Source organism: Ammospiza nelsoni, chromosome Z (genome assembly GCF_027579445.1).
Source record: "Ammospiza nelsoni isolate bAmmNel1 chromosome Z, bAmmNel1.pri, whole genome shotgun sequence".
Lineage (NCBI taxonomy): Eukaryota > Metazoa > Chordata > Aves > Passeriformes > Passerellidae > Ammospiza > Ammospiza nelsoni.
Window position 1 is genome coordinate 80,066,043 of NC_080669.1, and position 22,847 is coordinate 80,088,889.

General features: G+C 41.7%; 1 protein-coding gene across 1 annotated transcript in view; it reads right to left on the bottom strand.

Moving 5' to 3' along the window:
• Window positions 1-22,847, bottom strand: part of DNAI1 (dynein axonemal intermediate chain 1) — a 130,773-nt gene that overhangs the window by 71,114 nt on the left and 36,812 nt on the right. The window contains exon 13 of the mRNA XM_059493115.1: window positions 3,076-3,323. Coding sequence (XP_059349098.1) covers window positions 3,076-3,323 — 248 coding nt within the window. The remainder of the gene's footprint in view (window positions 1-3,075; window positions 3,324-22,847) is intronic.

Consider the following 22,847-nt stretch of genomic DNA (forward strand, 5'->3'; position numbering starts at 1 on the left):
GTCTAGCCCAGTAGTTCCACATGGGCCAACCTCATTAACCTCCAGAGCCAAGCCCTGGGACTGAGCCATTGCTTCAAAAACATACACTGCTCAGGGACTTGCTTTGTAGGTCTACTCAGAGATGATGGGAGTGTGAGGATTTTGATGCCTAACTGAGAACTATTGTTATTAAAGAGGAGTTTAGGTTAATGCCACACAGGTTTTTTTTCCCAGAACATGACAGGTCTGATACAGTTTTTAAGGAGGTCACTCCTTTTAAGCTGGTGTTTGCATTCAAAGCTAGAGGCCTGAATTCACCGATGTGGGAGACAATTTCTACTTCTATGATCCTGTGACACCTGAGTTTTGATAGTAGTAGTTACATTGCACTGCAGGCATATCCATTCATATGCCTATGTACCTGTTTATTCCTCTCTGTTTATTCCTCTCTGAGGATTTGGATCCTCACCAATTAGTATTAAGCAATTAGAAATGTAAAATTTAAAACAGGCTAGAATTTTCCATTACTTACAATGCAGTAGCACTTAACACATGGGAGATAATTGACAGATCTATAAGAAACCACTGCTATGTTCTTTTAAAAAATAGGGAGTGGTAAAAGGTAGACAAACTCTTTCTTAGGTAACAGAAGTAGAAAATTTGTATTATTTTATTTTGCTCTTAACAATGGGAACATTACATCAGCTGTGTTTTATGCAAACGTACTTAGACATTACTAAGTCACCGAAAATGAAACAGCACAAGAAAAGATCTGTCAGTCTGCTTTACCCACTTCCCATTTTGTTTCCATTGTGAAAGGGCTGCATTGTTTCAAAAGAAAAAAGCCAGGCAGTCCAGAGAACAAAGGCTCTTAATTGTTCAGGATAACATTGTTACTTTTCTACTTTGTTCACTTTTCCTACAAAAAAGGGGGATTTTTTTGAGGTCTAGTATCTAGACAAAGACTGGCCCTCAGACTAGTGGGGTGGTGGTGGGGGAGAATAGGGAATCTTTGAGCTAAATATGAGAAAAAAGGCATCACTTTCTAGAATCATTTGATGCTGAATGAGGAATAACAATCCAATGTCTCAACCTAACAGATAGTCTATGCTGCTTTTCATCACACAGAATGGAGTGCAAATCTTTTCTAAACCTTTTGGCTGATATTGACAAATGCTTACACTTCAGATCTTTCAACAGAGGCACAAGCTCTTTGGATTGCTTTATAATCACCTAACTACTAACTTTGCTTGCTAGTTTTGTAGAAGCTAAAAATTCTAAAGTTTAGTAAAATATTGGTACTTTAATCAAGAAGCACAGAATGGTTTGGGTTGGAAAGTTGGAATGTTCTGTTCCAACCTCCTTGCCATGGACAGGGACACCTTCCACTAGAACAGGTTGCTCAGAGAATTTTTCTTATTGCCAAAGAAAACTAACAATTATGATTCTCAGCACTCAACCTGTGGAAATAAAAAAGCAGGTACTTCTTTACTCACCTATCCATATCCATGGAGTAGTTTCTTTCCTTTTCAGAGCTATCTTCCTAGAGTGTCTAATGATTGTTACCACTGCTGCCAAGTGGTACATGAAAACCTACCCCTACAAACCCCACACAGAATGCCTCCACTGCTGCATGTACCTACTCCTGGTCTGGGAACCTGCTGCTAATAACACCCCTTCAGCACACAGTCCTTTCCTACATCATCTGGGGCACAAGGGATCTGGGATTTTTGTGTCTCTAATGTAACAGCTGCAACTTCCCACAGCATGCTGCAGCAAGACCATAAAAAACTTCACATAGGACTTACTATTTTGCTAGGCTTATTTACTAGAAGCCTAAATGGCAATGGGAAAAGCTCAGAAGTTTTCTTTTGTGTGTGTGTGTGTGTGTGTGTCTGTGTCTGTGTGTGTGTGTGTGTCTCTGTGTGTGTGTCTCTGTGTGTGTGTGTGCGCGCACCCAGGCTACTTTGTTAACCTCTTATAGAAGAGCTATAAATATCTGCTAGAGGAAAAGCTTTGGGCAGACAGGCAAGAAATATAAAATTCATGTCTTCTCTGAAATGTTACATTTGCACAAACTCTCTGTTTCTAGCAAGCAGAGGTCTTGCTCTTGGAATATTCCACATTCATCTGTAGTCCCATCAGGTTCTCTTGATCTCCTGGAATTTACTGGAAGATGGAGCCATGTCTGGGACACAATCCATGCAAGGCATGTGCCGAAGTTCAAGGAACACTGGCATGAGAGTGTATCAGTCAGCCTAAGTCAGGTGACAGCCACAGTCACTGCAGTAACATCTTTAGCCCAGGCTAACAAACAAAACACATTCCCCTGTCTCAAACACACCATGCTGAAACTTGTGCTGCCACACTTCTACTGCTAAGAACAAGATCAAAACACATGTACCAGTGCTTCAATCTGAGCTCAGATTACCTTGCAGACACAGACAGTTAGCTGGATGTAGCAACATATTTACCCTGAGCCTTCACAGCACTACCCATCTTTGTGATGGATGCCAGAGTGGCAGTAGTTTAAGAACATTACCTGCACACCATAGTTATGAATTCACTAGAGTACTTCAAGGTCAACCAAAAATCACCTACACGGTAGCATGTCTTGAATCCTGGTGGCAGCCAGCTCCGCAGGCAGCTGCCCCTGAACTTACTGCACCCAACAGAGCTCTCTTTTAGGCTGATATACTTCTTTGACTTGTTTTACTTGTTTTTATGCACTGCTCATCCTGTGGTGTTCTGTTTGGAACACAAATAGTGCGGCATGCTGGTACATACAGAAGATAAAAGTTCTTCTCCAAAGAGAAGTCAACTATAATAATGAAAACTAAGGAGAAATAATTGTTTACAGCAAACTTTTGCTCACATGTTCAGTGTCTGCTGAGGACCAAGGATTCATGCAGTCGCTTTGCCTTTTGCATATTTAAACATTGAAATACAACTTGAATATTGAAATACAAGCTTGAAATACAACTTAATCAATCACAGGGACTAAAACAGCACCTTTCCCCTTGCAGGACTTTCCCTGCTGTGCCCAAGCTCCATGCAACTCAAAGCCCAGTCACAGGGCAGGAAAAGCACCCTTACCTGCCACACTGGCTCTGTGTGCTTTCCTGACTTAGCACTGCTCTTGTAGCTGGGTTCGGGGCTTGCCCTCTTCAGGTTGTAGACAGCCACGTTGCCATCGTAGAGGCCTACTACAAGGAGGTGGGGGTGGTCCCCGTGGAAGTCCAGGCACATGACACCGCTCTCAGTGCTGAAGGAGTACTCGGGGAAGGAGGGGTTCTTCAGCGTGTACAGCAGCAGCATGCCGTGGCCCTGCTTCATGAAGTCATCTAAACAAGGAGAACCCAGATCAGTTTCCAGGACCCTCAGCTACTGAAATGCAGAAACAGACAGCTCTCACCTGTGCCTGACACCTACCTGAATGCAAAGTTACCAGCCACAGGACCACATGGTCATTTTGATATGCCCACATCTGAACAGCCTTGCCACCCCCAGGACATAGGCACAATGTATTTATACAGAAGAACTACTATTTTGGTGTGCTTTTTTTCCTAGGAGAGAGAGCTGTGAAGCCCTGGAGGAGAAGTATGGAGGAAAGGAAGAATTTTGTGGACACTTCTTTCCTTGGGCTAGGATTACACTTCTTTCTGTGGGCTAGGACTTCACTACACTGCAGACATAAAGGCTGAACCAAGGATAGCACCATTTCAATTTCTGTATTGGCAATATTTGATATTTCAGTCTCCACTACTTTTTCAAAGAAAAACATTTCATTAATGCATCTGTAAAGCATTTTATCAATTGCCATTACTCATGAATGTAAAAGTCACTAGAGCTTTATTTTCTATTTATGTCCAACATCTCCCTGCTTGGCACAGAAGCTCTTTTTTTGCCTAGACTTTCCAATCTTTTTTCTATTTACTTTCACCTTTTCTTTGTGCTGCCTGAAATTAGCTCTCCCTTTTCTCAGTAGGATCATCTTTCTTTTGTGTTTTTTTGTTATCATGCCCTGACTGTCTCTGCAATTCTTAGGGTATTTCGATCATGTAAAAAAACAATTTCCAAATTCTCTGAAAGGGAAAGAAAAGCTGTTGATGTAGATAAGCTCTCCAGAAACAAAGAAGGAACTTTGCTAATCTATGAAAACAATGCTGCCTCTGAGAGCTTTCTAGCCATCCAGTGCTTTTTATTACTGCCAATGCCTTCAGGCACACAGTATATGGGAAATAAATGTACTGCTTTCTGTGCTTCAAGTACTCACTAGACATTCTGTTTCCAGAACAGTCCTCTCCTTTTAAAACTGCTTCCTACCTTTCTTAACATTTTGTCCAACCTGCAGGATCAGGTTTTGGTAAATGTGTACTCCAGTGATAACACTAACTTTAGAGTTTGTAGCAAACTGATTCCAAGTCAGCATGCAGGTACAGACATTGTGTACTCCATGTTTAGCAGGGCCACATAAAAGCATTCAAAGAACCCGTAAAGAAACACACATTAACAAAACTATTACTGCTGCTTTGTACTAGATTATCAAAATAGAATATTTTCACAGGTCTCTCTGTACTGGGGGTAGAAGAGGAAAATGGCTTCTTTATTTTGCAGAAAGGCAAGATTCCAAAACTGGCATGAAACATATCTGACCCCAAATAATATTTCTAACTTTTTTTTAAAATAAAGGGGAACATTCTTCTTGGAATTCTTGCTGAAAAGGAAGTGAACTTATTTTCTCCATCCAAGATTTTCCAGTTCTTTTAATCACAGAATTGTCTTTGTTTTTAGCCAAATAATGTCATTTAACTGATATTTAGTTGAGGTCCATGCATGATGAGGACGAATCTGTGCTCTCCTCAGAAGCAAAAACAGTTGGGAAGGCTGTGGAAACGACCACCAGGAGTGACTCAGAGCAGAATGAAGTCAAATTGGTTGGAAAGCCTTCAAATTTAACCTATTTCATGCTCTTATTTCTCTTGGAGTGGGCTGACCAGCCAGGCATATTCCCAAAAGGTCTGTAGGGTACATTAATTTTCTATGTGTTAGCACTGTGCTGAGGAGCCTCAGAGAGCTGCCTCCATGCTCCGTGCACAGACAGCAGAGGAGACACCTCTACATGGGGTGATTCAGCCAGAGATCTAAGTGGGGTTTTGGAAGTGGTTCTCTTCCCAGTGACCTGACAGGAACAGAGTCCACCCACATTGCTCAGTGAGAGGTGATAGAGCAGGCCTTCATCAGGTGAAATGGCTCAGCAGCTTCAGCAATTCCACCTGAGGGTTAGTCTGGCAGGAGGAAACCAAAGCCTTGGGAAGAAGCTCTGGCAGAGTGAAATGCAGGGTCCACTTTGCAGCTCATGACACCCAAATGTAGGTCTGTGAATGCTGGCTGTGCTCTCAGAGTCCAAGCTCTGCTACCATCAGTACCACCAGCACCTTAAAGGGGAGTTTTGTGTGAATGCTGCTTTAGTCTCCAGGCTCCACTGACTGCAGTGGCTGCTACAGAATGCTAAACCCAGCTTAACCTAAGAGCTGAATCCTACTCATATTGTCTCCTTTATGTTATCAAATACCAGGAATGTGGGTTAAATCACAGATGTGTGGATACCACACATAAGGCTGAATAATATGATTGCTAAAGTACAGCCTATTCTTGATGAAAGGTAATGTGATGAGAATAACCCACAATTAACACTGAAGCATGACACATAAACCTCAGCAAAACACTAACCTGCTGAGCATAGGCATATCAATCCATTCCAATGTACGGTGAATTCTCATTCAGAGTACTCACCTGTGACATACCAACATATTCTTTAATGAATAGTTTTTAAAAAGGGCTTATTTCATTAGTGATATTCAGTGTTCCAGAATGGCAAGCACAGCACATACCCACAGCAACGCGTCTGTGCTATAGCTTTGAAGAGTAGCATTTTCAAGGAAAAGGTTTTTAGGTTTTCAGAAAAAACAAGCAGAGTACTGCACTTTGCCCCAAAACACTGGGGAAACAGGCTCTCAGGATGAAGGGTGAATCAATGCTAGAAGATCACAGAGCACAGCCAAAAGGTGCAAAAGGCACAGACCAAGATCTGGTAATGGTGAACCACTGTTGGAAGTGAAGGCAGCAGCTTCAGACCTGAGACAGCTGCTCTGCACCTCATGGACTGGAAGAATAGAGAATATCTGCCCCATGCAGATCCACTAAGTGCAACATGGTGTTTGGTTTTTTTTTTCCTGAGATTCAAGGGCTGGAGATATTAGAGATATTGGACAGTTTTTCTGATAATCAGAGCCAACAGAACTTGTTCTTTACAGGAAGACACAAAGCAGCACAGCAAGAAGAAGAGAATGAACAGACTCTTGCTGCCATGAGGAGCCCTCAGTGTTCACCTGAGCAGAGGCTAAATTTTAGACCCTGACATGTAACAAGTGTATGTAGGAAGACAAGTTTTGCTAAGGAAAGATGCAGATAGTGTGATTACTGGTCTCAACATGGAGAACTGAGCCTGTAAAATCACATGCAAACAGAAATAGGTTTCAAACCAACTATGACCACTGTCTAAAATATGCTTCTGAATATGCCTTTAAAGCTGAACAGATTCACCCCAAATCCTTTTCAGAAAAATACTGTAGTGGTAGAAAAGTACCCCAGAATATCATTGTGATATCACCAAATAGTTTATGCAAAGTAATAATCTGAAAAGCATTTGAATCTTTTATTCTGATGCTTACTAAGTAGCAGCCATGAGACATACATGGTCTTCTTCCATTTCCTCCAAAATACTTAGGCTGAACAGGTCTTCTTCCATTTCCTCCAAAATGCTTAGGGCTGAACAACTATGCTCAAAGCAACATTGTCCTCAAGGTAGAAAGCACAATGCTTCAGGTAAATCCTGCAGCCACATAATAAACATCAATGCGGGGACCCTCCACAGGCATGAGTTAAAGTCAGTATTTTTACTACAGAAGGAGCCAGTGCTACAGTTTTTTGAGTGATAAACTGGCAAATTACTTTCTCTTTAAAGGATTTAAAACGCAAAAAACTGTAGCCTTATATCTTAGATCCTGTGATCCTGTGATGGTTTTCTAAAAATCAAGTCTGCAAGCTGTCTCACTGACATGGCTTGGGCCTAGATATCATCAACCTAAAAAGAACTGCTGGTACCTAAAATCTGTCTTGTGTCCTCCAAGAGACCATCTGGGAAGGAAAAAAAAAAAGCAAAATGAAGCAAATTTGTGAACAGATTATTATTTCTGAGCATCACAGCTACACAAGCACTTCTACTCTCCCAGATACACTCATGCTTTGAGCTGGCTAGCTAGGGCTCTGTCCTTTAGGACTGGTTTGCTGAGAAGCCAAGGGAAGAGGCTGGCTGTGCTCTACATCTGGTGAGATAATCTCCTCTTTGGAGGTGAGATCAATTTCACAAAATTGTTGGTAGCCAAAGATATATCTCAGCTATTTATTTGTCTTTCCAATATTTAATGTGTAGACGACAAAAAAATAAACCAGCAAATTTTCCCTAGGAAATTGGAAATCTTCAAAACCCTGAGTGCAATCTAAGAATATTCCTGTACTTCCATCTGCATGGCATAGACGTGATGACTGAGCAAGTCTCAAATTAGTGAATTTTCAATACAATTTATTTTTCATCAGTGAGCAAATCCTGTGCAGCAGAGCACCGAGCACAGGCTAATCTAACCCACTGTGAAACAAGTTGAATGACCTTGCACTGCTCTAGCAAGACTCTCTCCTGGCTTATTTTAAAAAGCTGTGCCAATTCCACACTTTGCTGCAGTCGCAGAATTGGTGTGCTGTAAGAAAGGAAACAGCTGGCACTTCAGCCTTAACTGTATGCCAGTAGTTCCAAAAAATCAGGAAAGAACAAATCTTTCCAAGAGCTCAGAGAGTTTAGGCATGGGCTGAATGTGTTTTCAAAACTCTTCAGGAATAACAATAACATCGCAAAGTTTTATAGCACTTGAGAGTGCTTTAACCTTGTATATGCAGCATTCCTTTTTACAGAATGAGAAAGGGCAGCAGAGGGGACTGCCAAAGACACTGCAGCAAGCTAGAACAGGGAACAGAGCTGGGACTTCAGAGGGCTCTGCTCAAGCAGCTGATCATCCCAGGATCCCTGAGAAATTTAAACTAGGATCGTTGGTGCTCAATCTGTTCCTATTCCTTTAAATGCTCAGAGCACTCGGGTACACTTTACTTGTGTACAACACAATGCTGTGTTGATATATCCCACATCACTATGGATCAGGCTGTGAACCATATTGTGGGCAATGAAAATATGAATATTGGTCTTTCAAAACAGTCCCTTCCCAGAAAAGAAAATGTTTTGAGAACTCATTACTTTGTAACTCAAGGCCAGAAAGCCTGGCCTCCTCTTTTTCACAGATCCAAAAATGTTACTGGCATATCCTGTTTTGAGCCTGATAACTTGGTTTTGGCAAGTAAATGCATACTTCATATGAAGATCTCAAAAAACAGAGCAGCCACTGTTTCCTTTTGTAGTTTGTTTCAACATTTAATCACTTTGAGTGATTAAAAAGCTGCATCTAATTCCTTACTTCACTTACCTGGCTCGCCACTGCTAATTCCTATTATGCCTACCTTGACTGGATAAAGGGCTTCCTTCATATCTGGTGCTTCTCTTAATTAAGATACTTTAAAAACTGAACACTAGCCACATTTTAGCATACTTTTGATAACCATCACAGCCTGAACTTAAAAAATCCCATTTATTTATTTTCACCAGCACAGCACAGTGCTGCTTCGCAAAAAGTCAGGAACCAACATAAACTTTGCCACATCCAGTGAAGGGCACTGCCTCCACAGCTGAAAAGAGAAAGCCACTTCTCAGCAGACATGGAGAAGAGTAGAATATTAAGAAATTTTCCACAAACAAGTGGAGGATATCACATGGCTAGGATTTGTGCGAGCAATCATATTATTCAGCCTTATGTGTGGTATTCACACATTTTGAGTCCAAATTTCAACTGGATGTTGTTCTCTCTCCACATTTGGGGCATGCTCTCCAACTCTTGAATCAACCTGGGGCTCCTTCTGAACTACCTACAATTTTTCTGCATGCTTTGAAAAATGTTGGCTCTGGAATCAAACATAATATTCCAGTATTAGTCTCACTAATGTTTAAATAATATTTCTACTGCTACTCAGTATTCCCTGTTTGCACACCGGAATCATGTTCAGCGTCCTTGCCAAGTTACCACACTGGGGACTCAAATTTCTCACTTGTACACAAAAGTGGGGTTTTCCTCCTTTTTTTTTTAAGAGTTGCTGCCTTCTAAAACACAACACTCCTTTTTGTCTAGAGAGGTATTATATTATGTTTGACTGCACTAAAGTGCATTTGCTTTGAATAATTCTGGTTTACCACAACATTAATCACTCTGTATGACAGCTTGGTTCCCAGCATGATTTACAACTTCACCTGCTTTTTCATCAGTCACACATTTCATCTGCTGTGAGTTTATATTCCCACCCACAGGACCAATGAAAACCATGCCTAGATCCAGGGCTACTACAGCACCCCCTCTGAGACACTGCCTCAGATGATAATTCCACCAGCATTTACTTTCTGACATTCCTCAGTGGAAGCTGAATGCTCCTGTTGAGACCACCTGCATAGGCCTGAACTCCGTGAGCACAGGCATTTCCTATCACAGGGAAATATGTACCTTCCAATTAGCAGTGTTGGTACTGCAAGATCTGCAAACGCGGAGCAAGTCCACCAGAGCAGACGAGGCAAGTGATAGGTCTTTTTGGCTTATGCTGATTTAGATGCTTGAATGTCAAATTTAACATTCTGCTTGACACCTTTCACCGGCTGCTTGGCAAATCCCTATTACTCCTGATCCATTTAACATTTTTAGCTGGGGCTCTTAGGAACTTGCAGCTTGGATAAGACAGGTACAAAACCAGAATTTCAAAGTCTTCTGGATATTTTAGGGAAGACAAAATTGACAGATGACAAAGCAAGTTGTAATTTATACATGGCCCAAGGCCTTGTTGCAGTCCTAATATGTGCTGTGGGCTCTGCACATCTCAGAGGCAAGACACACTTCAGAAGCAGAGATGGGTAGATAGAGATAGCCTTTCTTACTCTAAAATACAGTCTGGCAGAGTAACACAAGAGAAAACACAGTCAACCAGGCCAACAAAAATGAGTACTTAGGAACCACTGGAACCATCCACTGTTTGTCAGAGCCTGTGAAAGCACAGGCTCAAAAGCAAACAAAAACAGGGGAGAAGGGGATGAAAAGATGTAGCAGTTCCCTGAAAAAAGCAGAAGGATCTGGCTTTCATCTGAGCTCCCCTGAGAGTGAGGTGAGCAGGTGAGCAGTGCAAAAAGAAGGAATATGAAACTTGGCTGAGTTTGCAATGCTCTGTATAAAACCAGTTTTCTCATTCTGATCAGACAGGCTTTTTCATCATGGGTCTAGCACACCCTATAATTCTTCCTTAAATTTTCTTCTTTAAATAAATGCTCATAAGAGCATGATTTTACAATGTAAATAATAGTGGTGCAGCTGCCTGTATGTTATGAAAGCTAACATCAGGTTGAAGATTCTGGCCCTCTGCTCTGCTGCCATGAGACCCTGCCTGGAGGGCTGCATCAAGCTCTGCCGTCCTCAGCACATCGGATCCCAGCCTGTTGGAGCAAGTTCAGAGAAGGCCACCAAAATGATCAAAAGCAGGGAGCACCTCTCCTCTGAGGAAAGGCTGAGGCAGCTTTTGTCTCTGCAGAGCACCCTACAGCTGGGAAGCCGGATGGGTGCTAATCCTCTCCTTACACACCGGGCAGCATTTGCCATCATCACCTCAACTTTTGCTCCTGCCTTTCTTGTTTCCATTGATATAAGCTCCGATTTTGATTGTATTTCACTCTTTATACCTGAGGCTCTGTTTCCTCTATCCCTGTCCTGTGAAACTAGCACATTTGATTGCAACCAATTAAATATTTAAGAGTGCCATCAAGTGGCCAAGTGAGGGGCTTCCAGGTGGCACGCAACGATTAGAAATCCCCAGGATCGTGCCACAAATGGATATCTACAAATGTGCTGCCTCGGGATAATCACACCAGCCTGCAAACAAGCTAGGCTGCCAGCACTTTAGTATTCCTGACCAGAACAGCTCTGAGGGGGATGCATACACTGCAGGAGATGCTTATGTATTCCATAATTAAGAGACAGGAAAGTTAGTGTTTTATGGCAGCACTGTGGTCTCTTGGAAGCAGACAGATGATGCCTGATGAGATGGACATGTGCAGCTCAGGCCATTGAGGAGACAATGAGAAATGATACAGCAGCTCTGAGAACATTTTTGAAGACATTTGGCAGAAGACCCAGATTTGAGAGAGGAGCAAGGAAGAAGCAGAGTCATACATATGGGCATGCAGTCAATTTTGCACTAGCATGCACCATGAAAATTAAGAATAGTCATTATAAATCCAACACCTGCCCCTAACCTGTTTGCAGAAGTAGTTAACATCAAATGTTCAGGGAAAAGTATAAAAACAGGACATAAAACCAGTGATATTTCTTCTAGAGGACTGCCCAGGCCCCTACTAATTTGTAGTTAAGCATCTCCCAGGTCCCTAATGGATCACTTCCCATTTTTCAGTGCAGCCAGCTACTGAACATTAAATTTGGTCAATATTCTTCAGCATTCCTCTTTGTATAAGGCTGAGATATAAGCCAGATATTCACTTCTTTGTCAAAAATTGTGGGGGGTTTTGCTTCCTTTTATTTTTAGCATATGAAATATTATGTATCATAGCAGGTATGTTGTATAATTGGGGGTTAGCATAAATTGATTTTAAGAGCTACTAAAAGTAGATTTCAGAGAAAAAATAGTAAAAAAAAAAAAAGAAAAAAGAAAGAAAGAAAACAGAAATACCTAAACATTTGTTAGTCTCAAACAGAATCATAGAATCATGGAATGGCTTGAGTTGGAAGGGACCTTAAAGATCATCTTGTTCCAACTCCCCTGACATGGGCAGGGGCACCTTCCACTAGACCATCTTGCTCCAAGCCTCATCCAACCTGGCCTAGAACATTTACAAGGACATGGCATCCACAGCTTCTCTGGGCAACCTGTGCCAGTGCCTCAGCACCTTCAGAGTAAAGAATCTCTTCCCAATATTTAATTTACATTTATGCTCTTTCAGTTTAAAGTCATCCACCCTTGTCCTGTCATTATATGTTCTTGTAAATAGTCCTTGGAGGCTCCCTTCAGATACTGGAAGGCAAGAAAAAACTCTGAAGCCCTCTCCTTTCCAGGCTGAACAGCCCAAATTATCTCAGCCTTTTTTCATAGGAGAGATCTTCCATCCTTCTGATCACCTTGGTGGCTCCTCTGTGCTGGCTCCAGCAGGTCCCTGTGGTTCCTGTGCTGGGAGCCCAGGGCTGGATGCAGGGCTCCAGGTGGGTCTCAGCAGAGCAGAGCAGAGGGGCAGAATCCCCTCCCTGCCCTGCTGCCCACGGGGCTCTGGGTGCAGCCCAGGACACGTTTGGCTCTCTGGGCTGGGAGTGCCATGGCTGGGCCATGTGCAGCCTCTCACCCACAGCACCCCCAAGCCCTTCTGGGCACGGCTGCTCTGGGGCTGCTCATGCCCAGCCTGGGCCGGTACCAGGGATGTCCCATCCCAGGTGCAGCACCAGCACTTGGCCTTGAACTTTATGATGTTCCCATGGACCCACTCCTTGAGCTTGTCTCTGAATGGCATCCCATCCTTCAGGTGTCAAAGCACCACTCAGCTTGGTGCTGCCATCAAACTTGCTGTGAGTGCACTGGATTCCTCTATATATGCCCTTAATGAAGATATTAAACAACACTGGTGCCTGTACGGATCCATGAAGGACTCCACTCATCCAACCAACCAACTCTGGATGTGATTATCCAACCAACTCTCTGGATGTGATTATCCAACCAACGCCTCACCCCCCAACAGTCCATCCATCAAATCAATCTCTCTCCAATTTATACAGAAGGATGTTGTGGGTGACTGTGTCAAAGGCTGTACAAAAGTCCAGATAAATGGCATCTGTAACCCTTTCCTTGTCCATCCCTGCCATCACTGCATCACAAAAGGCCTCTGGTTTGTCAGGCAGGATTTACCCTTGGTAAAGCCATGCTGGCTGCCTCAATTCACCCCCCTGTCCTCCATGTGCCTTAGCAGAGTTTCTAGGAGGAAAGCAGATCCCACGATCTTCCCAGGCACAGAGGGGAGGCTGGCAGGTCAGTAGCTCCTGGAGTCTTTCTTTCTACCACTTCTCCAGAGAGATACAATGGCTTCCCTTTTCCAGTACCTGGGACTTCATTTTCCTGATACAACCTTTCAAATATTGAGAGTGGCTTGGCAACCACATAATTTCATTGGGTCTCAAAACTTATGTACATTAAGATTCCTCAGGTGGGGGATCTGATCTTCTGTTACAGTGGGAGGGACTTTGCTCCCCCAGTCCCCATGCTGATGTTTGTCCACTTGAGAGGTGTAGAAGAGAGGTTGCCATTAAACACTGAGGGGAAAAAAGCTGCTGAGTGCCTCAGCCTTTTCCTCATTTGTTGTTATCAGTTTTCCATAATTTTTTTATTGGGGGGGTTGCACCTCATTTGACCTTCCTTTTCTGGTTAATGTACCTATAGAAGCTTTTTTGTGTCCCTTGCCAGGTTTAGTTCCAGCTTCACCTTGTCCTTCCTCACCCTAAAATTGCCTAAATAAGATAAGTTTGCACTGTATACTGCAACAAAGCAGTAGCTTTCAATCCTTTGACCAAGTCGGGGGAAAAAGATGGCAAGGTTGGGGGAAAAGAATAGTTGAGGCAAAAGGACAGAGGGTCCTTCACAGTGAAATTTTCAAAGAACAACAAACTGCTACTAGGGAATGGAACTGGTCCAAAAGTTTCATATAAAGCATCAAGTATCTATGCAAAACATAGGGCAAATTTTGGCTTACACTTATATATGATGGATAAAGGATGAAAAAGAAAGAAAAAAAATCACAGAACCACAGGATACCTGAGATTTTAAGGCACCTCTAGTCCAATTCTTAAAGCAGTGTCAGTCAGAGCTCGGTGTCCAGGATTGTGTTGTCACATTTTTAAAATCAGCCTCTCTAGACTGTGGAAATACTGCTCTTCTGCTCAACCACTCCCAAAGTAAAGAAGTCCTATATTACATTTTAAGGGACTTTTATCTATGTCTGTTCACTTCAATTGACTTTGGCCTTTCATTTGATACCACTGAGAAGAGTCCATCGCTGTTTCTGTCATTCCCCTCCACCAGGTGTTTATCCACATAAGAAACTTCCACCTTTCTCTAGAGACAGCCAACATTGTAGAGCTGCAGCTCTGAGATACCTAAACCAGATCTGGCTCTGGCCAACACATGGATCTGCTGCGGGAGTTAAAGGGCAATTTATGTCCCCATTATCTCCCATCTCTACCAGCCAGGTTGCTGTTGGACAACCAGCATCTCTGCAGCACAGGAAGAAGCCTGGGACTCCACAGCATCTAGAAAGCATGTTCTGCTCCATAAAATTCCTCTCCTGTTCAGTGGGAGCCAAGGTAGGGATCAGTATCAGCATCTTGAGAATCTACTGTGCCGGCTTCTCTTTTGAGGACTCACCAAACAACACAAGAGCTGATACAACTGTCCCTCCATGAAAACCTCTTACACAGTAGTGGAAACCACTTCATCACACACTACTTGATGGGAGAAACTGGAGAATCCCAGCCAGCTATCTCATACCTGGAGGAATCTGATAAGAATAACTCAGGACTGAAAGATTTTGCAATACCTGCCGCCTTTCTTTTATTGCAGGTGAGCCTTTTTCCCAAGAGCAGTCACTTGCTAAATATCATCAATTATTTAAATCCAGAATGATAATGTTGAAAAATTGAGGATGCATAGATTGTACAGTCATACAAACAGAGTGAGCCTCAAGTTCTTCACACAGCAAAGTTGTGTTCTGCTTGTCTCACAGCCAGGAAAACAGAAGTGTAAGGATCAAACAACTCAAATCTACTTACATGATTCACCACTTTGATCCTTCACTGATACAGTTAAGCATCTCTGAATACCTTTTTTTCCTACCTTCCCTAGTTGACTTCATTTTACCCTAAAAAATATTCAGTTTTATCATCTCTCACATATGCTACAGCAAAGTGATACCCATGAGAACACACAATGAAAATATTTTAAAACACACACACACACACACACACACACACACACACACACACACACACACACATACACAAAATTAGTTGTTTTCAATTGATCTGATGGCAAAAGATTCCAAAAAATGCAAATTTGATCTGCCCTTATTTTTCAATGGCCAGAATTTTCAAAGTATTCCTGTCAGAATCTTATCCTGAAGTGGCCTATTGTATGAATCAGTGGAGGTTGGCATCCAAGTATTTCTGGTTATATTCTACACTTTGGCAGCCTCATAAGTATTACCAAGCATGAAGAGAAGAACTGAAAAAGTATGATTGAGTTCCCTAAGCATGGACAAACAAGGAAGATTTTACATTGCAAAAATTGTGGTTTTGCTTTACAGCAGGAAGAAACCAAAGGTAAGCTAAGAAGCGTCTGAACTTCTTACAAGTTTCAACTAATGAAAACATTAAATTAGATAGATTTCCTTCAGGTTTTTACTAATGCATTCTGCTGAAAAATGATCCACACTCATCCTCAGGACAAAAGACAGAAAAGTCTTTGGAGAAAAAGTCTTTAATGGGGTCTTTTACATTTTCTTTGTACCATTCTGCCCTAGGAATAATGACAAGCCATCTAACTTCAGGAGCTTACAAAGTAACTTACATATTGCTAGAATTAATGATGGAATGTGTTCAATGCAGATTTGTAAATTCCAAGACTAAAGAAGATAGTTGTGATGAATAAATCCTTTATTTGTTCCTATGCTTAATCACTTCCACCATTAAAAATTCATTTCCAGCTTTCTGAGATCTCTGAATTCTACTTCCAGTTGCTAGATTCTGTCCTAGATGAAAAAGTAAGATGAAAGAGTTCTTTTCTATAAGATATCTCCTTCCTTTCCCTTCAAGTAATTAATGGACAGTAATCAAATCACTACTTAATCTTCTCCTTAACAAGCCAAGTTGAATTGTTTAAGAATTTAACTGTAAGGCAGAGTTTTCAAACATAAGTCATAATGTGCTTCATCTCTGAACCATTTTCAATTTTAACACCCATTTTGAAGACTGAACTGTTAATAGCTGGATACAACATTCCAGGGGAGATCTCATCAGCATCATACACAGAAGTAGCACCTGTTCCCCCTGCTACTCTCAAGTATGAGAATGCATGGGATATTCCATGTCAGACCCCCTTACACGTATTTCTGCAACTGCTTTTCCAGGTTTAGCTGGAAGTTTTCTTTCTCAGAGTGTACATCAAGATAGGAATATATTTTCAGGTCCAGTTTCATGACTGACACAAACCAATCTAACTATGGGCAGCTGCTAAAAATGCTGATCTCTCTTTCCCTCTGCCATTTTTTATTTCCCCCCTCTGTTCTCACCCCAGTGGCCCTGTGGTTGTTGACCTGGTTGAAAAATAATAATTTTAAATGACACTGCCATCTTTGGGTACTGATAGCGACATTACACTTATGTAACACTCAATCTATATAACTAGTAATTCCTAAAATAAATCTAAGAAGTACTAGGTCTTTAAAGCTGCCTGGTGACCCAGCTGTCTGATTGAATGCTAGCCAGCAAAGACAAGCCAGCAAAGCTTTCTGAGTTGGAAAGCTTCCTGCTCTTCACATGGGATGGTTGGGAAAAGTTAGGGGCTGTCCAGAACAGAATCACAGTGTGATGGCACAGGTCTGGGGAAGTGGCAATCAGGATTGAATAACATATTTGAAAAAAAGTGTCTCTTGAGTCACTTCCCTTCTGTGGGAATTCCGGGAATAGAGCCTGCTGTTTCTAGGACTGCTCTACAGGATGTGAGATGAATGTTGATCTCAGTATTTGCTCTTTGCTGTGAGCCCCTTGGCATAGTTTTTTCATCATTAAGAAGTAAAGCAGCATTGCATGACCTCATCTGGAAAGACAGAGACTCTCAAGGCAGAAAGGAACCTCAGACATGACAGCAATGAAGACCATGTAAGTAACTAAAGCAGGCAGGCAGAAATCCTGCCCACTCTGCAATCCCAGGTCACTGTGAAGGAGCTGTCACATCCATTGGCTCCAAAGTCAGTCTAAACAGCAAAGAGATAACTGCAGCTCCTGGATGGAAGAGAAAGGCAATTAGAAAATAGCTCTGCTGAGAGAAGTGCAACACAAGTTACCCAACACATAAGTATTTCCACCTTAACCATTCCTGTAAAGTATGTTTGCTCTAGAGGAGGGCCGGAGCTTCTCGTTGGTTTCCTTGTATTCTGTAACAGCTAGATAACATAGCTAGAGCAGAAAGGGCTTCAAATTAACAGTAGAAAGCTGACCCCTGGTGTTGGGAACAGGGATTCTGATAGAAGACAGCAAGGGAGGGAGGCTGCTGTGCTCCTGAGCACTGCCTCGCAGTCTGTGTAGCTCTCCAATAAGATTAATTCACGAGCATTCCTTCAGATGAATGAATAAAACCAGCTGATGAATGAAAGCAACAGGCTACAGTGCTTGGCAGGAGTGTTGCTGTTTTCATTTCTACACTTTCATATCAGTTCCTCCTCCACAAAGCAACTAATCAACCAATGCTGTACAGCAGAAAATTAATGGTTTCCTTTAGGGAGCTGCCTCACGATGCCAGAGAGTACAATGGAATTGTTTGTAAATATTTGGTTAGAAAAAGCAAGTAAAAATGGTATGAACACATGCAAGAATTAACACTGTGTGACTATCCAGTGGGATATTTATAGTACAGAGGTGATGCCAGCAACCATTAACACAGGGGGTACTCTGCTCATACAATATCAGGATTCAGACAGATCCAATCTGTAGACAGCTGATTAACAGCAGCTACCACAGTTTTCAAAGGATACACTGGGTGTTTTCTTCTACTCCATCTCTGCACAGCACACAAAAGGGAGAGCGATGAAGCATCTTCAGAGTCTGTATGTAAACCCTCAGCCCTAAATTTTCCAGTCAAAACAGGGGATAGTACTTAAGGTCAGAAAGAACCCTCCTTTCTTGATACTCAGTCCTTTTAAAATTTCCCAAGGGGTAGCAAAAAACTTGATGAGTCATTAGCCCACGCATGCTCCTCTGTGAATGCTTTAATGCAACAGAACCCTATTTTGAAGAGGACTTCCAGGACTCTCTCTCCTAATAGAGGGAAATCAGTAGGGCTGTGATGAGCTTCAAGCTGCTGTACATGCACATCCATACAAGGAATTAAAATAACTCTGCAGAAGAGCCACGGAGAAGGAAGCTGTTCTCCAGGAAAATGCATTCTTACATGCCTACCTGGCTGGAGTGGGAAATCCCTCATCTAATTCCCAGTCCAAGGTGTCTCCCTGTACTTCTGAATTTCAGCTTTGGAGCTATAACAAGCCCTCAGGCAAGGTGTGCCAGGTGCACCTGTGCAGGTTTTTGCTCCAGCAAGTGAGTCTGAGAATGGTGAGACAAGCTGCTTAAGAGGAGATGAGGCCCTATCCTCTTGAGCTTTAAGACACTGATTTTAAGTGTCACACATTTATCAGAAGCCATTAAACAGACTTAAACCTCTCCAGATAAAATTAGAGGCCCATTTCAGCCAGATCTTATATAATTCTTAAAACTCACACTTACTGTATGAAACTAACACTGCAATAGCCAAAATCAAATCAACATGCTGATAAAAAGATATTTTCAACAAACAAGGAGAAATTTTATCTTGTAATGCAGAAGACAGACACCATCAAACACCTTCCAAATGAACAGAAATTAGATATAATTTCATAGCCATAACATTCTAGTAAACCTAGGCATGAAATCAGAATACAATCCGGCAGTATTTTATAAACGTTGCCCAAATGACCTCTCCTACTCCAACACAGAAAATACCCGTAAGAAGTGGTATTACCCTCATCTTCCCCACTGGCAGAAAGCTTTCACTGCCCAGTTGTCTCAGACATGTGGTTTTCCAAATTCCTGACCTGGAGCTGTTTGCTGAAACTTCTTTCCGCTGCCAAACTTTTTTCCACTTCATCTGGAAGCCACATTCTGCCCTTTCTCTTAACTAATCCTGCAGTTATGTAAATATGTGTGCTAAGTAAAAGTCAAAATGCATGATTAATCATGCAAACACCACCCAGTGCATCTTGGAGAAAAGCTGATGATTCAAGAAATTATAGAATTTAAATTGGGAAAACAATAGCTTGTTAAAATATGAATCAGCCACTGCTCAACATAGAGCAGGGTCCCAACTGACTGTCATTAGCAAATTAATTGAGATTTCATTTTGGTGGCATCCACCTTGGAAGTCCAGTTGAATGAATTTATACACTGCACCACAACTCAAGAAATAGAATTACAGTCTTAATATTCAGGCTGGGACTTCATGCTGTCAGTTGTAACACCATATGCAAGAAATGATAAGAATTTGTTTCAAAGAAGAAAAGGAAATTGCAATTTTCAGAGCATGCTGTGAAGCCTGGAAGGATTAGAGGCTGTCAGAGATCCTGCAGTACAAGGGGTGTTTAGGAAGAAGCTAAACTCTGATGCCTTTAAAATATGGAAGATCCCACTGGGGCTTGGGGTTTCAGTGCAAATCTTGAAAACTCTTCTGCAAATCTGAAATGTATTTCAAACTTGCCTTTGCAAAACTTAATTAACTTTTCTCAGTGGGAATTCAAATTTGGAAAATTACATTAAAAGCCATAAATAATTCAGCCACAAGAGCAATTTAATCTCATTACAGACAAACTGAGGAGCTTTAAAAGAAGCAAATGAAAAGCAAGGAGCAACAAACTAGCAAAGGTAGACCAGACCCACGACTTACGGGAGACTTCCTTTTGTACTCTAGGGATCAGAGGGGAGTAGTGAACCAGTCTCTCAAGATACATGACATACAAAAGTTGCAAGTCCCAAACCCACTGGGATTTACAAAGACCCAAGCCCACTGGGATTTTACTAAGGTCACAGAACCCTATTTTTTTGAGAATCACTGCCTCTACCTTCATGAAGTGACACTGCTTAGAGGGTCATGCAAGGAGAGACAAAAGTTGCAACAGGGCTGGCAATTTCCTGAAATCCAGTGCGCTGCAATAGCAGGAAGTTTTCTTTTCAAGTCTCAGCTTTATTATTTAAACAAAATTCTGCTTCTGCTTTGTTTCAGACCAAAGCACTGCTAGCCCTCATGGCAATAAAGGAAGGCTTTAAAACAAACAGATTCCACCCTGAAATTATAAAGGGCAAATAAAAAGAAATAAAGTCTTTCAATTAATCACTAATCTCATAATGCCATGTCATCTCTGAATGATCAGACCTGGCAATACCATGCCACACTCAGGGAAAAATGTCCTAGCTACCAAACAAAATTTACCTACTCCCTGAGAGACAAACTCCCAATGCTTTTCAGTATTACCTTTTCCACTTGAAGTTCTTCCTGTTTTCTCACTTTCATATGTTAAATAACTCTGCTGAAGACATCATAAATCCTTATGTAATTTGCAAAACAATCTTAAATATATTATTTTTATCATAGACAAGAAGATTCCATCACTCCCCATGTCTTTAATCTCCGTCCCAGTGACTGTTTTAAGGGCATCTATGAAAAGAAACAACTTGTAGTTAATTACTTGTAAAGTTACTACATAAAAATATAAAGATATTTTGCCTATAGTGGTTTGTAACAAAAGCTATTTACATACACAGTCTTGCTTTTTAGGGTAGCTAATGTGTCCAGTTTAGCAAGGGGCAGATCAAGGCATATAGAGAAGATGCACAGGGGATATTTTGCATGCTTTATTATATGCGTTCTTATTGATTATTTTCTGCACTTTAACATGACACTGGAGTGTTACTGACAAAAGTCTTGCTGAAGTCGAGGTAGACAATATTCACTGCTCTTCCCTCATCTATTCAGGTAGCTGTTTCATCACAGAAGGCAACCAGGTTGATCAAGCATTATTTATCCTTTGTGAATCCATGCTGACCACTTGTGACCACCTTCTTGTCAACCATGGGGTAAGAGATGGCCTCCAAAATGAGGAGCTCCACCATCTTTCCAGGACCGAGGTGAGGATGACTGGCTGATGGTTCACTGGGTCCTCTTACTTGGCCCTTCTAAAAACTGGGGTGACATTTACTTTCTTCCAATCCCCAGGCACCTTTCATGATTGCCATGACCTGCCAAAGATGATGGTGAGCAGCCTCACTACAGTGTCCCTCGGTTCCCTCAATGCCTGTTGATGGATTCCATCAGGGCCCAGGGATCTGTGCATGCCAAGATCGCCTACGTGTTCTCGAACATGATCAAAGGAAAGCCTTGCTTCCAGCATTCCTTTACACTGATTTTTTTGGGTCAGAGATCCCTGAGGGCTGTTGTAGCCAATGAAGACCAATGCAAGAAGGTGTTCATTAACTCTGCCTTGCCTGAATTCTCTCTTACCAACTTCCCCTCCTCCGTTAAGTAACAGGCCCACATTATCCTTTGTTTTCCTTTTGTTACTGATGTGTTTGAAGAAGACCTTCTTGTTCCTGACATCCTTGGCTAAAATTAATTCCAGATTGGCTTTGGCCCTCCTTGTCTCATTTTTACTTGTTCTGTTAACATTTCTATATTCAGTCCAAGTGGTCCATCCCCACTTCCATCTCCTGTGTGTTTCCTGCTTATGCCTAATTAATGACAGGACCTCTTTAATGATCCATGCAGGGCCTCTCATCTGCTTTGCCTGATTTCTTGCTCATCGGGACGCATTGTTCTTAAGCCTGAGAAGAAGTGATCTTTGAATATTAACCAACTCTCTCAGACTCATCTTCCCTGCAGGATCTGTTTCCATGTAATTCTTCCAAGAAGACTCCTGAAATCCCCATTCTACTCCCAGGGAGCCACTTGCCAAATTGCAGCCACCACACAGGGATTCACCACTGAAGTACATCCTTAGCTTGAAAGACTCTGAATGCAACTGAACAATGCAGATCACCCAGTCGTATCTAAGCCTGCAACAATAACCTTTTAAAAAATCATAACAGAATTCTGTACAAATTATTTATATGATCAAGTTTTTCAACAGCAATGCTTCACTACAAAGGCTGCACTCCTGTAGTCAGGATAGATTAACAATAGTTCTATCTTCTTAGCAAGGATTGAAAAACTTTTGAGCTTCAATAGCTGATTAACCACAGGAAAGTATGCACTCACTGATAAATAAACCTTATAGAGCCAACAGCATTTCTTATCTGTGTGGCTGATTTCACAAGCATGGTTGCATCTCACAAACAGAGAAAATGGAGAAACCTCTCAAGGTCACTGGATCCAGAGCCTTTTCTTGGGAGGCAACCAGAACAAATCCGTAGCATACCAAACCCTCCCTTGAACCAATGCATCTGCCTACACAAGCCCTAAATAGATCTTATGCCTCCTGACATTCATCAGCCCTGATTCACTTATGGAGCACTATGGAGGCCAAACTAATCAATTAATTTTGTTTTCCCTTACATGGACTCTCTGGAATTCTTCTGAAGAAAGTGACATACAAATCTGAACTACTGTGAGGTAAAAAAAAAAAAAAAATTAATTATTATTTTTTGTGAATCTACCCAAGTTACCAAACCTCATAACCTCATCCTCAAAGTTCTAATGCAAAGAGTAAAATAAAGGCTTAACCTTTGGTCTTACTACTGTTATCTCTCAGATACAAGTCAAAGCACTCAGATTAA